Here is a 14,265-nt window from a genome sequence, read left to right as displayed (position 1 = left end):
CTTTATCCTCCCCAGTGCTGAGATGAAGGCACTATCATGTGTGGCTCCATTTCACATATTTTAGAATAGATTATGTATGCTTAGGGGATGTTTAACTTGAATAGGACTCATCTTTTAGCTTATTTTATGTGTATGAATGTTTTGTGCTGTATGTGTTTCTATATCACATGCTGTGCCTGGTTCCCAAGGAGGTCAGAGAGGGTGTCGGATCTTCTGGAACTGGAGTTAAAGATGGTTGTGGACCACCATGTGAGTGTTAGAAAGTGCCCAGGAATCCTCTTACCTGTTGAGCCCTCTCCCCAGCCCCTGAAAAGGCCTTTGTTATCTGTATAATGGCTTATAATAATTATAGTAGTTATGGCTAGAAAGCTTTACAGGTATGTATGGTATACTTTTTTGTGGTGCTAGAGACTAAACCCAGGGCCTTGTGTGTGGTAGGTAAACTATCCTACTAAGCTCTATCTCTAGTCTTCCTCCCCCAAAATGGTATACTTTTTATTATTATATCATGGTAAGCAATAGGTAAATTTCATGGATTACATCTGTGAAAGCTTTTCTTATTATTGTCTGGGAATATATTTCAGAGAACTTTTCTAGAATAAAGAAAGACCTGGGATCAATACCCAACACCACATAAACTGGGTGTGGTAGCACATGCCTGTAATCTCAGCACTCAGGAGGCAGAGGCAGGCAGATCTCTATAAATTCCAAGGCCAACCTGGGCTATATACAGAGACCCTGTCTTAAAATAATAAATGAAAGATAAAAAGTGAAGCTGTAATCTGATAAATTTTAAGTCCATTAGTCTACTTTTTTTTTTCTCAGTGGATTGGTCCTTTTTTTTTTTAATATTTTTTTTATTACGTATTTTCCTCAATTACATTTCCAATGCTATCCCAAAAGTCCCCCATACCCTCCCCCCCCATTTCCCTACCCACCCATTCCCATTTTTTGGCCCTGGCATTCCCCTGTACTGGGGCATATAAAGTTTGCGTGTCCAATGGGCCTCTCTTTCCAGGGATGGCCGACTAGGCCATCTTTTGATACATATGCAGCTAGAGTCAAGCCATTAGTCTACTTATGAACATGCCTCAGAGGTATAACCTATGAAAATTGCTTGGCAAAAACAAACAAACAAAAAGTGGAGCTGCTATTTCTAGAACATTTGTACTTATAAAAATGGAAATCAGCAGTGGTTAAATAGGAGTCAGGAAAGAGCAAATTGGGGTGTTCATGTGGCTAGTAGCAACTCTATTTTAATAGACCAGTATATACTCTCTCTTGCCATATCTTAGGGTTTTGGGTTTTGTTTTGTTTTGTTTAGACATGGTCTCACCGTGTAGCTTTGGATTGCCTGAAACATACTATATCTCTTTCTCCCTCTGCCTCCTAAGTTCTTGGATTAAAGGCATGTGCTACAATGCCTGGCCATTAACCTATCTTTTAAATTTTATGAAACATCAACCATTGGGTTTTTATCTGAAATCTTGTAGTGCATGTTGTGCATTAGTTTTTTAAATGTTTTCATTGAGATATAACTTACCATAGGAAAATGCATATAGGACCTGGAGATATATCTTTGGTACAGTGTTTGCCTACCATACATAATGCTCTGGGTTCAATTGCTAAGAAAACATGAACTAGTCATGGTGGTGCGGGCCTGTAATTTGAACATTGACTAGCTGTTCATTTATCTTAAAATTTTATTCATTCATTCATTTTTTATTGTGAGAAGGTCTTACTATGTAGCCCTAGCTGGCCTAGAACTATGCAAGCCAAGCTGGCCTTGAATTTACAGAAATTCACCTGCCTCTTTCTCTGGAATTAAAAACATGTGCCAATACACCTGGCTTAAGGGATTATTTTAGATATGATACAGTTTAGCTTAAAAGTAGTTCTTATTTTATAAGAAGTCTATATTTTAGGGTAGTTCCAGGTTTATGGCAAAATTGATTGAATTTACAGAGGTCCAGTATACTCCCTACTCCCTTATACCAAAGTGGTACAGTAGTTCTCTTAATAGATGAACCTCCACCGATACTCCATATCACCTGCAACTGGACTTACATAAGGGTTCTTGTTTGTTTATTTGAGGTAGGGTCTCTAAGGGTAGCTTAGAACTTGTTATATAAAGATAGATAGAGTGGGGGGATGCCCATAATTCCTGCACTCAGGAGGCAGAGACCAAGGGATCATGTGTTTGAAGCCAGTCCAGAACACATAATGAGATCTTATAGCCAAAATAATTTGAGGAGAGTCTGGAAAATTAAAATGTAAATGAAACAAGATTAGCCATGTGTTGATAATTGTTAAGTCTGGCTAATTAGGCTAATTGGGGAATAATTAGTCTGATTTTATATGTTTAAAGTTTTTCCACTTAAAGCTAAGTGTGGTGGCAGAGGCAGGTGGACCTCTGAGTTTGAGGCCATCCCGCTCTACATAATAGGTTCCAGGACAGCCAGGATTATCTATACAGTGAGACCATGCCTTTAAAAATGAAAAAAAAAAAAAAAAGAATAAAAAACAACTCAATAAACTATTGGATTAAAAAATCCACAATTTTTGTTTTTAAATTGTAATGTATGAGGCTGGAGTGATTGTTCAATGATTTAAGAGCACTGGCTCCAGGGCTACACAGAGGACCTGGGTTGACTTCCCAGCATGTATATGGCAGCCCAAACCATTTATTTGTAAGTCCAGTCCAACAGCCTCTTCTGCCCTCTTTGGGTACTAGGTATGTATAAGGTGTGCAGAAATACCCACGGGTAAAACACCAACAAACATAACATAAAAAATAAACTTTAGCAAGGTAGTGGTTTGTTTGTTTGTTTGTTTTCCTTTTTTATTGGGTATTTATTTTATTTACATTTCCAATGCTATCCCCAAAGTCCCCCACGCGCTCCCCCACCCACCCACTCCCCCACCTACCCACTCCCACTTCTTGGCCCTGTCGTTCCCCTGTACTGAGGCATATAAAGTTTGCACGACCAATGGGCCTCTCTTTCCACTGATGGCCAACTAGGCCATTTTCTGATTCATATGCAGCTAGAGACACGAGCTCCAGGGGGTACTGGTTAGTTCATATTGTTGTTCCACCTATAGGGTTGCAGATCCCTTCAGCTCCTTGGGTGCTTTCTCTAGCTCCTCCATTGGGGGGCCCTGTGATCCATCCAATAGCTGACTGTGAGCATCCACTTCTGTGTTTGGGTTTGTTTGGTTTTTTTAACACTTTTAATCTCAGCACTCAGAAGGCAGGGTAGGCAGATGCCTGTGAGTTCAAGGCCAGCCTGATCTACATAGCTTTCCAGGATAGCCAGCGCTATACAAAGAAACTTCTTAATAAACAAAGAAACTTTAATGATTATCTTAATAAACAAATTGCAATATATGTATAAAATCAGTATGTTGGAAAAATGTAAAATTCTTGAAGTTACAGAGGTACGCATTTTAATTCTTTCATAGGGCCTGAGAGTCAGTATACTAAGACTGCTCAGGAGATTGTGAACGTTTGTCACCAGACATTAACTGAGGTAGGTGGTAGAGAAGATCTAGCTCCCTAAGCCTTTCTGTTGTGTCCTTGAGTTTGAAACATTACCTCACTATCCTGTTTTATTTCAAATATAATATTCCACCTTCTGCCCTCATTCCATTACTTCTTTCTCTGCTTTTTTTAAGTTATCATCTGTGTTCTGCTATTAGAATAGAAATACTATGAAGACTGCATTTTCTAAAAATATATTTATGTATTTTTATGTATATGAGCACTCTATCTTCAGACACACCAGAAGAGGGCATTGGATCCCATTACAGATGGTTGTGAGCCACCATGTGGTTGCTGGGAATTGAACTCAGGACCTCTGGAAGAGCAGTCAGTGCTCTTAACCACTGAGCCATCTCTCTGGCCCCAAAGACAGGGATTTTTGTCTGTGTGTTTTCTTTTTGCATGCCCAGTACCTAAATGTTGAATGAATTGATTAATTTTATTTGTTTCTCAGTATGATGAACATTTGACTCAACTTGAGAAAGATATTTGTACAGCTAAAGAAGCAGCTCTGGAGGAAGCAGAATTAGAAAGTCTGGACCCAATGACTCCAGGACCATATACACCTCAGGTAAGCCAAAAGAATAGGAATTTCTTACAATCTTCTTATGGTTTGGGAAAATGGGAGCATGTTAACAGATATGTTTACTGAGATACCATTCTTCTCTGTCCTTCCTCTTCATATGCCTTTCGTGTGCTTTCTTGTCTTCTCAAAGGCTAAGGTGAGTGAGGGCCATGGGTCTTTGTGGCCTTGTTGAATCCAGAAGAGGCAACTATGGGATGAATGAGTGGGGTGGTTGTTTATAGTGTGTGAGAACACCAGATTTCTGACTACTATAGCCAGAGGCATCCTCTAGGTCTCTAGTTGTTTTGTTGGTAAATTTTGGGGATCTAGGACATCCTAGAATGTAGGCTGCTCAGTTACAGATAGGGTCCATATTTTTCTTGTGCCTTCTAGATATCTGATTAGCCATTATTTTAGAAGTATGTCAGTATAGCTTCTATCACTTAATTCCCCAGGTTAATTTCTTTCCTACTAAATGAATACTGTTGTAAGTCTATGTTAAAAGACTGGAAAGGAGGAAGAATAAGAAAGTTTTAGTTCTTTCTGGTCTGAGTGAACCTGTTGAGTATTTCCTCTAGTCTTAGAAAGTTGGCATATTTGAAAAATAGACTTGAAGTAGAATATTAACAGGTCCTTGGTCTATGTTGGAGACACAGTGGTGGAATGAAAGGACATGAGGTTTGATGTAAAACAGGCCTGGGTGTGAGTCTTAGCTCTGCTAATATCTACTTTTGTGATATTGGGAAATTAACATTTCTATTCCCATTTCTCTAAGATGTGCTTTCCAATATTAAATGAGTTCATTTGTATGGCACATTATAGGCATTTGATAAATATTTATTTCCTTCTTTATATGAAGGAATTTTTTTTGTAAAGTTCCCAGAGACTCTCTCAAATTTAACTGAATGCTTTAATGCAGAATTCCTTCCAATTCCTATAGGGTTATTTTTCATTCTTTCCAGGTTTCACTCCAAACTTATATGCACCATACATGATCTCTGTTGGATTTTTGCTGTCTCTGTGTCTCATTCGTACACTTTCTCTATCTATCTTTTACTCTCTCTTTCATCCCAAAACATAGGTTACTGAGGGGCCAGGTATAAAGAACCCTCAGATACTTCTTCAAGGTCCAGAACAAGGAAAGGCTCTTGGAGTTGTATGGGCAGATTGGGTCAAGGGGGCTTGGGTGAGTGATGTTGCCCAGGAAGGCCTTGTTTGCTAATAGGCTCACAGTTTCCACAAGGTACTTTCTGGTAAGTTAAAGCTTGGATACTAGCCATCATTCTCTAGCAGAACCTAACCACCAATTAGTATGTGCATTTCTTGGGTCTTAGATAGTCATAAACCTAGACTATTGGTGAATCAAAGTGTTCCCCTTCCTGAGCAGTAGCTGCTTTGGTATCCTTAGTGAGTTTCCTATGGAGAGTATGGTATGGCTAGTGCTACTTCATTCTTTTCAGTTCATGCTCTCATCTTTCCCTTCACTTATATGTATAAATTTTAAATTAGCCAAAGTCATTGCCTGTGAACTAAAGGAATTTAGATCCCATGTGTGACCATCCTTACTCACTAATATGTAAAATCAAAACATTATTAGAAAGTATCTGTATTAGATTAACCTGTCATAATACAGTTTTGATTGTATAGGTGCACAGCATTAATCACGCCATTTTCAACTTCCAGATTGTGACAGTCAGTAGTGTATTTGCATCTGGATACTTCTACTGAAACTTGCATTGAGCTCAATACTTTGGATTTATTCATTTTACACTTTCTCACATTCTTCTTTATTTTTATACTACATTTTAAAATTTGCAGAAAGTTTATTTGTATGGTAATGTTTTGAAATCTATTTTGCCTCTATTTTGGAAAATCAAATCTTCTCAGTCAATCTTCTTTGCTTGCTTGTTTACGACACATATGGATAGGCATTTGGGTTTTTTTGTTGTTGTTATTGTTTTGTTTTGGTGTTTTGTTTTTTTTTTTTTAATAGCCCAGGCTGTGATCTTCCTAATTGAACTTTCCGGGTGCTGGGAGTATAGGCTTTGGTCACTAATCTTTGCTCATAAGCAAGTTTTGTATTAATCAAAGTAATACCATGATTGGGGAGAATTAGAAGATAGGGCTAGAGAGATAGCTTAGCAGTTGCAAGTGCTTGCTGTTCTTTCGGAGGACCTGACTTTGGTTGCTAGCACTCAGGTTCTGTGACTTGCTGTTTTAACTTTGGCTCCAGACGTTCTGACACCTTCTGGCCTCTACAGACACTGCACTCACATGCACACACCCACACTCAGACATTCACATATACATATATTTTGTTGTTCTTTATATATACAGGGTTTCTCTGTATGGCCTTGGCTGTAGACAAGGCTGGCCTTGGACTCAAGGAGATCTGCCTGCCTCTGCTTCCTAAGTACTGAGATTAGAGGCAAGCACCACCACTGCCCAGCCACATAAATTTTTAAATGAGTAAAATAAAATCATTTTTTAAATCATTGGAAGATACAAATAACAGGTGTGTTACTTATCAATTCCATTTTTCATAACATCAACTACTGAGTATTTTGAGTTTTCATATCTGTGATATGTCTATTTATGTCTGTAGATATACTTTAAAAGTGAAATTGATGATTAATATTTTTCTTGTTATGTTTACTTCATGAATATTTTATCTAGTCTCTCTTATTATTATTGACTAGACTCCATTTAGTAAATTTCTGCACTTTTCAGGGATGAAAAGGAGCTATCATTTCTTGAGTACCAGGTATTGAATACACATAGCTCTTAATTCTCACAACAACCCTGTGACGTAGATATTATCATCCTTGTTTTACAGTTGAGGAAAACAGGGTGGTTAACAACGGTAGAGCCAAGACTCAATCCCAGGGCTGTTTACTCCAAAGCCCATGCTTTTTATTCTAACCATGCCATTTTGCTTTGAAGTATCATCCACAGACTTATGAACTGTCAAACCATTCCATGCTCTTTTTGAAATGAATTCCTTTATCCAGTTTCTGTTCATGTCTCTTCAGTCAGTAAAACTATAACTAATATGAATCCCTGAGCTTAAAAACAGCAAAGCAAGACTTAGAAAAAGAAAGTAGGTTACTGACCAGAGAGGCTGTTATGTTAATACATAAACTTGTCCCTAAGCTTTATGCGTTTCTATTTTAGTTTTTGAACATATACAATAGATGCCAGTCTGCTAGAGCGAATGCTATTCAAAGGATTCTAAAAATTTGTGTAAAAAGCTGTACCGGGCTGTGGTTCTCTTTAACTAGGTTGTTTTGCATGTCCTTTTGTTATAAAGGAGAATTCTTTGTATTTCTTCTAGCTGCTTTCCTTTATAGAAGCTAAGTTGTGTGTTTTATGCTGCAGCCTCCTGATTTATATGATAACAACACATCCCTCAGTGTTTCTCGAGATGCTTCTGTATATCAAGATGAGAGCAATCTGTCTGTCTTGGATATTCCCAGTACTACTTCAGAAAAGCAGCTAACACAGGTAGAATGTTATCCTTCTTTGTGAGCTTGGTGGTCTGCTTGGTAGGTGAATGTGCAGGGATGGAGTGATCCCATGTATATATGGAAAATAACTGGATCCTTTAGTCAAGAAAACAAGGCTTTGAAATGTGATGGCTATAAAATGGTTGTCAGATTGAAACACAACAGACCTTCAGGGAAAATATTGGAGATATCAGAACAGCCTAGAAAGTGACTGACTAGAAAAACCAGCTGCATTCAGAGACAGTTCAGAACACTTGGTGTGGTATTTTATGTAATAAACCAAATTTAAAATACATATAATTTTAATTGGTCTTTGCCAGAGGCATCAAAACATAATTCTCATCTAATGCTGTACGTATTCTCAAGGTTTCACGATAGAGACTAAAACCCAGGAGGATTTTCTATCTCAAAAGCTTGGCTTAGGAAGGAAACATTCTCTTCTGATGACACTTAAGAGTGGATCAAAAACTTCCCTGTTCTTTGGTTTTTCTTGCCCTGTCTATTATTTCCAAAGAATGACTGTGGGAAATGCACATGCCTTGAGCTGTGTAAACAGCCTCCACTAGCAATGGGGTTGGCTGGGATATCAAGGAAGAACATCTGTCCTAGGTAAAGAACCCTTGGTTAACTCTACAAGCACATCCCTCAATGATGTCCTATTTGTGTTCCTTACTCAGACTCGCCAGGGCCAAGGTAGGCTGGGCGAGGAATACTCCGGTGTAGATATTGAAAGGTATGAGGAGGATGGGAACCTGAGACTCTAGCCCCAGTGAGTTTACTTACAGAGAGCTTATGATTACGTTACACATTTATATGATACAAGCTCCAGTAGTGCAGGGCAGACCAAATCCCAAGGTGATATCATAGAGTCTCCTAACAGTGAGCCTCTGTCTGACTTTAATTCTTGAAATAAGCTAGACAAGTCGATCCACTATCATTATTTAACTTCTTGTGAGGCAGCAAATGGGATGCGGGAGAAAGAAAATATTCTGGTCTCTTAGTGATGGCCTGCCACCTGGACTTGTTTAGGAAGGTGGAGACGGAGATGGTGATCTTGCAGATGAAGAGGAAGGAACTGTACAACAGCCCCAAGCCAGTGTCCTGTATGAGGATTTGCTTATGTCTGAAGGCGAAGATGATGAGGAAGATGCTGGGAGTGACGAAGAAGGAGATAACCCTTTCTTTGGTGAGTCTAGCTCACTGTTGTACCTCAGGATTGAATAGGAACCTCTTTACTACTTTGTGCTATTATAAAAAAAACAAAACAAAACTATCTCTTTTGTTAGAGTCCTATTAGACCTGTAAGTACTGAATATAAACTTAGAGGATGTTCATGACCATTAGCCTTAGGGGAAGTGAGGATAAATAGACACAGGAGGCATGAAGGTAATAGTGGCAAAGGCAGTGCCCAAGTAGGAACTTTGAAGGGTTGTGTTTGGGAGCAGGGAAGGAAAATAAAGCAAAATAACAGAAATGATAAGGTAAACGTATTAGAGATGATAGAAAACAGATGTATTAGACTAAGGTCAAGGAAATAAGTTACTTAAACTCACTTTCTAAACTATAGATCTTGCCACAGTTGGCCTTTGGTAGTTAAAGGAGATGCCTTAGAGGTGAGGACTATAAGCACAAATGAAGTCTGTGTAGACTAGTTTTGGAATACTAGGCTGAGGATGCTAATTATGACAGAAATTACTTTTTCTCATTCTTGTTTTGCTATTTTGAATTTACTGTCTCATATATGTTAGGCAAACAGTGTAACACTGAGCTATCTTCCTAGTCCATCAAGCTTATCTCTTAACGAACCACACTTTTTTTTTACAGCTATTCAGCTAAGTGAAAGTGGAAGTGACTCTGATGTGGAATCTGGCAGTTTAAGACCCAAACAGCCCCGTGTGCTTCAAGAGAATACAAGGATGGGCATGGAAAATGAAGAAAGCATGATGTCCTATGAGGGAGATGGTGGGGATGCTTCCCGTGGTTTGGAGGATAGCAACATCAGGTAATGGGCAGCAATATGCTCTGAGGCTATGGTATCATTTCCCAGCTGTGGTGACAAGGGACCTGGCATTAGATAGTTTTCATTTATCAAACATTTCCTTAGCACCTTTACTTGGGCCAGGCATTGTCTAAACCCTGGGAATACACAGGAACAAGACATAGTCTGCCCATGAGGAGCCCTTCTAGTAGAAAGATTGGCACAAATCATTGTAGATGCAAAGTGCTAAGTACCGAAGCACAAGTAAGTATGAAGTACTGAGGTATCCCCAAAAGGATAAGTAATCAGCGTCAATCTTATATAGAAACATTTCAGCTGTATCTTAAAGGATGGATAGGAGTCTGCTAAGCATATTTGATGACAGCAAGGGGGTAGATCTTTACAGATGAAATACGTCAGAGACATAGAAATACAACATGAAGTGTGTTCAAGAGTAAAGGGAGATGAGTAAGACTTTGGAAATAGGAACAGACTATATTGTGGAGGACCATAAGTAACATGCCAAGGCATTTTGATTTTGTTCTATTAGAAGTTAATACTTTGAGGAAAAGGAAGTTGTTAAGTATGCTGACACACTTCTCTAATCTCAGTACTTAAGGTTTGAGATAGGAGTATCCTAAGTTTAAGGCTAGCCAGGTGTGGTGTTGCATGCCTAAGAAGAGACAAATGGATCTCTGAATTCTAGGCTAGCTTGGTCTACATAGTGAGCTCCAGGCCAGTAAAACCCTGTCCTCCACCCCTCCCCAGAGAGAGGGGGAGAGAAGAAAACAACAAATCTGGGTTATATATTAAGGTCCTGTCTAAAAACAAACAAAAGATATGTGTGTGGTGATATGTTACTATGCATACTTTCAAGGTGGAGGTAGGAAGATCAGGGATTAAAGGTAATCCTCAGATATAAGGTGAGTTCAGAGCCAGCTAGGGCTACATAAGGTACTGAAAAAAAAAATGAGGAAGAGAAACTAACATCAAACATGTATGTTAGATAACTTTTAAGGGCAGTATGGGACAGATAACAGCAATATTCAGTTGAATTTGGAAATTAAATCTGGTAAATAATGAAAACTTTCTTGAGGAAAGAAGAACAACAGAAAGGATGGGAATATGCTTCAACCATGCTGGATTTACTACATATGCAGTCCATCTCGCCAGCAAGTAGATAAAATCTTGATTTTTATCCTACAAGTATTTGTCCTAAGTGAAAACACAAGGTACGGGATTCCTTTAAGGAACTGTGCACCTCAGGAATTATGAAACAGCTTAACAGGCAGTGACAGTTTAACATGAGACATGACAGGCAACCATAGGGTTTTTCTGAGACATGGAAAAGGGTGGGGAGGGAAGAAGGAAGAAGGGAAGGGAGAAGGAAACTGAATCAAATATGAGTAGTAGCTTTATAGGGTAAGAAGCATACAGGCATACAGGATCCCAGAGACTTGTAAAGACCCAGAGGCATGAGACACATTTTCAAAATTATTTATTTATTTTCTTCCCAACCTGACCACAGTTTCCCCACCCTCCTTTCCTCCCAGTCTTTTCCCCCACCTCCCTTCCCTGAATCTGCTCTGCCTCCCTTTCCCTTTAGAAAAGAGGAGACCTCCCAGGGATGTCAAGCAGCTCTGGCTTATGAAGCTACAGTAAGACTAGGCGTATCCTCTCCTTTGAGGCTAGACAAGGCAGCCCAGTAGGAGGAAAGGGTCCCATGCAGGCTCCCTGATTGGCAGTTCAGTCTTTGTGTATGGGACACTTTTAAAGAATACAAGTAGGCCAGAGTTTTTGATTGATCCATATAGTAGAAATGATTCAAAGAAGTAGTTAAGAATAAAAAGCTTTTTTGGTTTTTGGTTTTTTTTTTTTTTTTAGAAAAGAAGTAGGTAAGAACCAAGTTGTGAAGGACGTAAATGTGAGCAGACATTAAATGAGAATAGTGTATGGTTTACTTTGTGTTTTAAATCTTACTTATGTATATGAGTACACTGTAGCAGTCTTCAGACACACTAGAAGAGGGAATCTGGATCTCATTACAGATGGTTGTGAGCCACTATGTGGTTGCTAGGAATTGAACTTCGGACCTCTGGAAGAGCAGTCAGTGCTCTTAACCGTTGAGCCATCTCTCCAGACCCTGATTTGTGTTTTAGAGAGTTATTTATTTATTGTTTGTACATGGCTGCACTGTAGCCTTCATGTGGTTGTTGAGAATTGAATTTCTAGGACCTCTCTGCTCGCTCTGGTCAGCCCCGCTCCTTCCAGCCCAAAGATTTATTTTTTTATTATACATAAGTACACTGTCTCTGTCTTCAGACATACACCAGAAGAGGGTATCAGATCTCATTATGGGTGGTTGCTGGAATTTGAACTCAAGACCTTCAGAAGGCATGGTAACGATACTGCTGATCTCTCCCCTTTTTTCTTGTGTCTGTTATAATTTTTAACAGTGAACATACATTTGTGTCAGGGGGTTGTAAAATAAATTTAGAGTAAGAATAAAAAACACACTTGCAGAAATGTGAATTAATTGGAGGAGCTCAATCCTAGAGGTCTGAAGACTTATTTCAGCAGTGCAGGCCAGGCCCAGTAACACAGGACTAAGCAACATCAGACAGAGGAGGAATAGGAAGGCACTAGAGAGACACAATAAGTTAGAGAAATTATTCAGGACTGCTGACTAATTTTGGATACATAGGTGAGTGAAACTAACTCCAATGAAAGAGTGGGGCTTGAGAGCATGTGTGGTCATGTTAGCCAGTAGTAAGTGTTGGTCAGTTTCAGGTTCTCATGTATATCAAGTTGACAAGTTGATGTTTTTGAGTGGGATCATTTTTCTTAGGGGCATATGAAACAGTTAAGAGCCCATTAGTGTCTGGGGGAGGTGAAATGGGCTGACCCCTTGACAGTACAAAGCATGCAAATGGTGCCCAAGCTTGAGAGATGTTGTTTCTTTTCTCAGTTATGGAAGCTATGAGGAGCCTGATCCCAAGTCCAACACCCAGGATACCAGCTTCAGCAGCATCGGTGGGTATGAGGTATCAGAGGAGGAAGAAGATGAGGAAGAGCAGCGCTCTGGGCCCAGCGTACTAAGCCAGGTCCACCTCTCAGAGGACGAGGAGGACAGTGAGGATTTCCACTCCATTGCCGGAGACACTGATTTGGACTCTGATGAATGAGGCTTCCTTTAAGTCTTTTCAGTCAGCCTAGGTCTATTACCTTTCCCCCCAGCTTGTTTCTGTGTGCATAGTAGCTGATAATGATATCACTAGATTAACACCTTAGTTTTAGTAGTAAGTAAAATAGTAATTATTTCTCTAGATTGTAGAGTAGCAAGTTCTTTTCCCTAACCACTACCAAAAGGAGAGAGCAGACTCACTCTTCCTCATTACACTCCTTTAATGGCATTTATTGCTCTTGTTGTATAAACATGCCACCATTTTACTTTCTAATTGGCAGACTGGAACAAATGAAAACCCCTCTGCTGGATTAGAGAATTAGGTCCTGATGAGCTGGCTCTGTGCCACACTTAAAATATAATCCTGTTAGACAAACTGGTTGTTCATATATTACTTGGATAGACAATGCCTTGTTGCTAATAGATTACAGGGATGTAGCTATAAATCTCTGAATGATAGGTGATCATGTAAATGTCCTCTTCCCCCACCCTAGAAAAAATTATAGGAAAATGGTTAGTACCTTAGGGCAAAGACGGCCTTTTGTTTCTTTTTATGCTTAGGATATGGTTTTATCAGTAGATGTTCTTAAAATCACAGAATCCCAACAGATAATGTTACTGTGTGTCTGATTCATGTAGAGCACTCTATCAGATCTTTGGAGTGCAAAGGTTTAAATAAGAGCTTACCATCAAGTTGGGGCAGTGAGACTGAAATTCAAACAATGTTAATTAGAGAACTCTAAGTACAATTAAGAAGCTAGCTGTAAAGTACAAAGGAAAAAAATTAGAAGCCATGTGTGGAAAAGCAGAGAAGTTTTCTAGAGGCTACCTGAATGCTGATTGTTGAGAAGTTATAGAGTACCACGTCAGCAGGGTGTTAGCGTGAAGGAAAAGTTCACTGTCTAGATGTGACAGAATGTGTTCCTTGTTTGTACCTGCCTTGTTTCAGAAAAAGGATGCTGGAGTGACTAGACATGACACTGAAAGACGGACAGGAAGCATATCTTCAAGAGCTTTGCATTTGAGCTAGGCATGGTGGCACATGCCTTTAATCCCAGCACTTGGGAGGCAGAGGCAGGCAGATTTCTGAGTTCGAGGCCAGCCTGGTCTACAGAGTGAGTTCCAGGACAGCCGGGGCTACACAGAGAAGCCCTGTCTCCAAAAACAAAACAGAAAAACAAAGAAATTTTCAGAATGTTGAATGAAGATAGAAATTGAGTCAAGTAATAAACATGTATGATTCAATTTGTCTAAAAGTCAAAAATTAGATATATATGATATGCTTGTATATACTTGTATGTGCAAAGGAAAAGATATGAAAGAATGTACATTAAAGTGTTAGCAGTGATAGCCTCTGAGGGATGGGAGTGGAGAGAAGGTGGTTTATTTGGTTTATGTACAGTAGGTAAGTGTTATGCTTTTATTTCTGTATCTTAGTTTTATAATGTGTATTATTTTTTGTAATAAAATGTTAATTTAACAGCAATAGAA

At 39.1% G+C, this 14,265-nt stretch overlaps 1 protein-coding gene across 5 annotated transcripts in view; it reads left to right on the top strand.

Annotated features, from left to right (window-relative positions):
* The window catches only part of Taf1 (TATA-box binding protein associated factor 1), a 72,220-nt gene extending 57,955 nt beyond the window's left edge, over positions 1–14,265 (top strand). For 3 of the 5 annotated variants that reach the window (XM_085838088.1, XM_029473244.2, XM_021152779.3), the window contains 6 exons: positions 3,463–3,530; positions 3,996–4,112; positions 7,485–7,610; positions 8,642–8,798; positions 9,437–9,614; positions 12,559–14,265. In XM_085838088.1, coding sequence (XP_085694214.1) covers positions 3,463–3,530; positions 3,996–4,112; positions 7,485–7,610; positions 8,642–8,798; positions 9,437–9,614; positions 12,559–12,775 — 863 coding nt within the window. In that variant the 3' untranslated portion in view covers positions 12,776–14,265. The remainder of the gene's footprint in view (positions 1–3,462; positions 3,531–3,995; positions 4,113–7,484; positions 7,611–8,641; positions 8,799–9,436; positions 9,615–12,558) is intronic. The other 2 variants (XM_085838090.1, XM_085838089.1) reach the window with 1 other exon arrangement.

The sequence above is a fragment of the Mus caroli genome, unplaced genomic scaffold (genome assembly GCF_978045245.1).
Source record: "Mus caroli unplaced genomic scaffold, Mus_caroli_1 scaffold_5, whole genome shotgun sequence".
NCBI lineage: Eukaryota > Metazoa > Chordata > Mammalia > Rodentia > Muridae > Mus > Mus caroli.
This window is presented reverse-complemented; position numbering and strand designations above follow the sequence as displayed.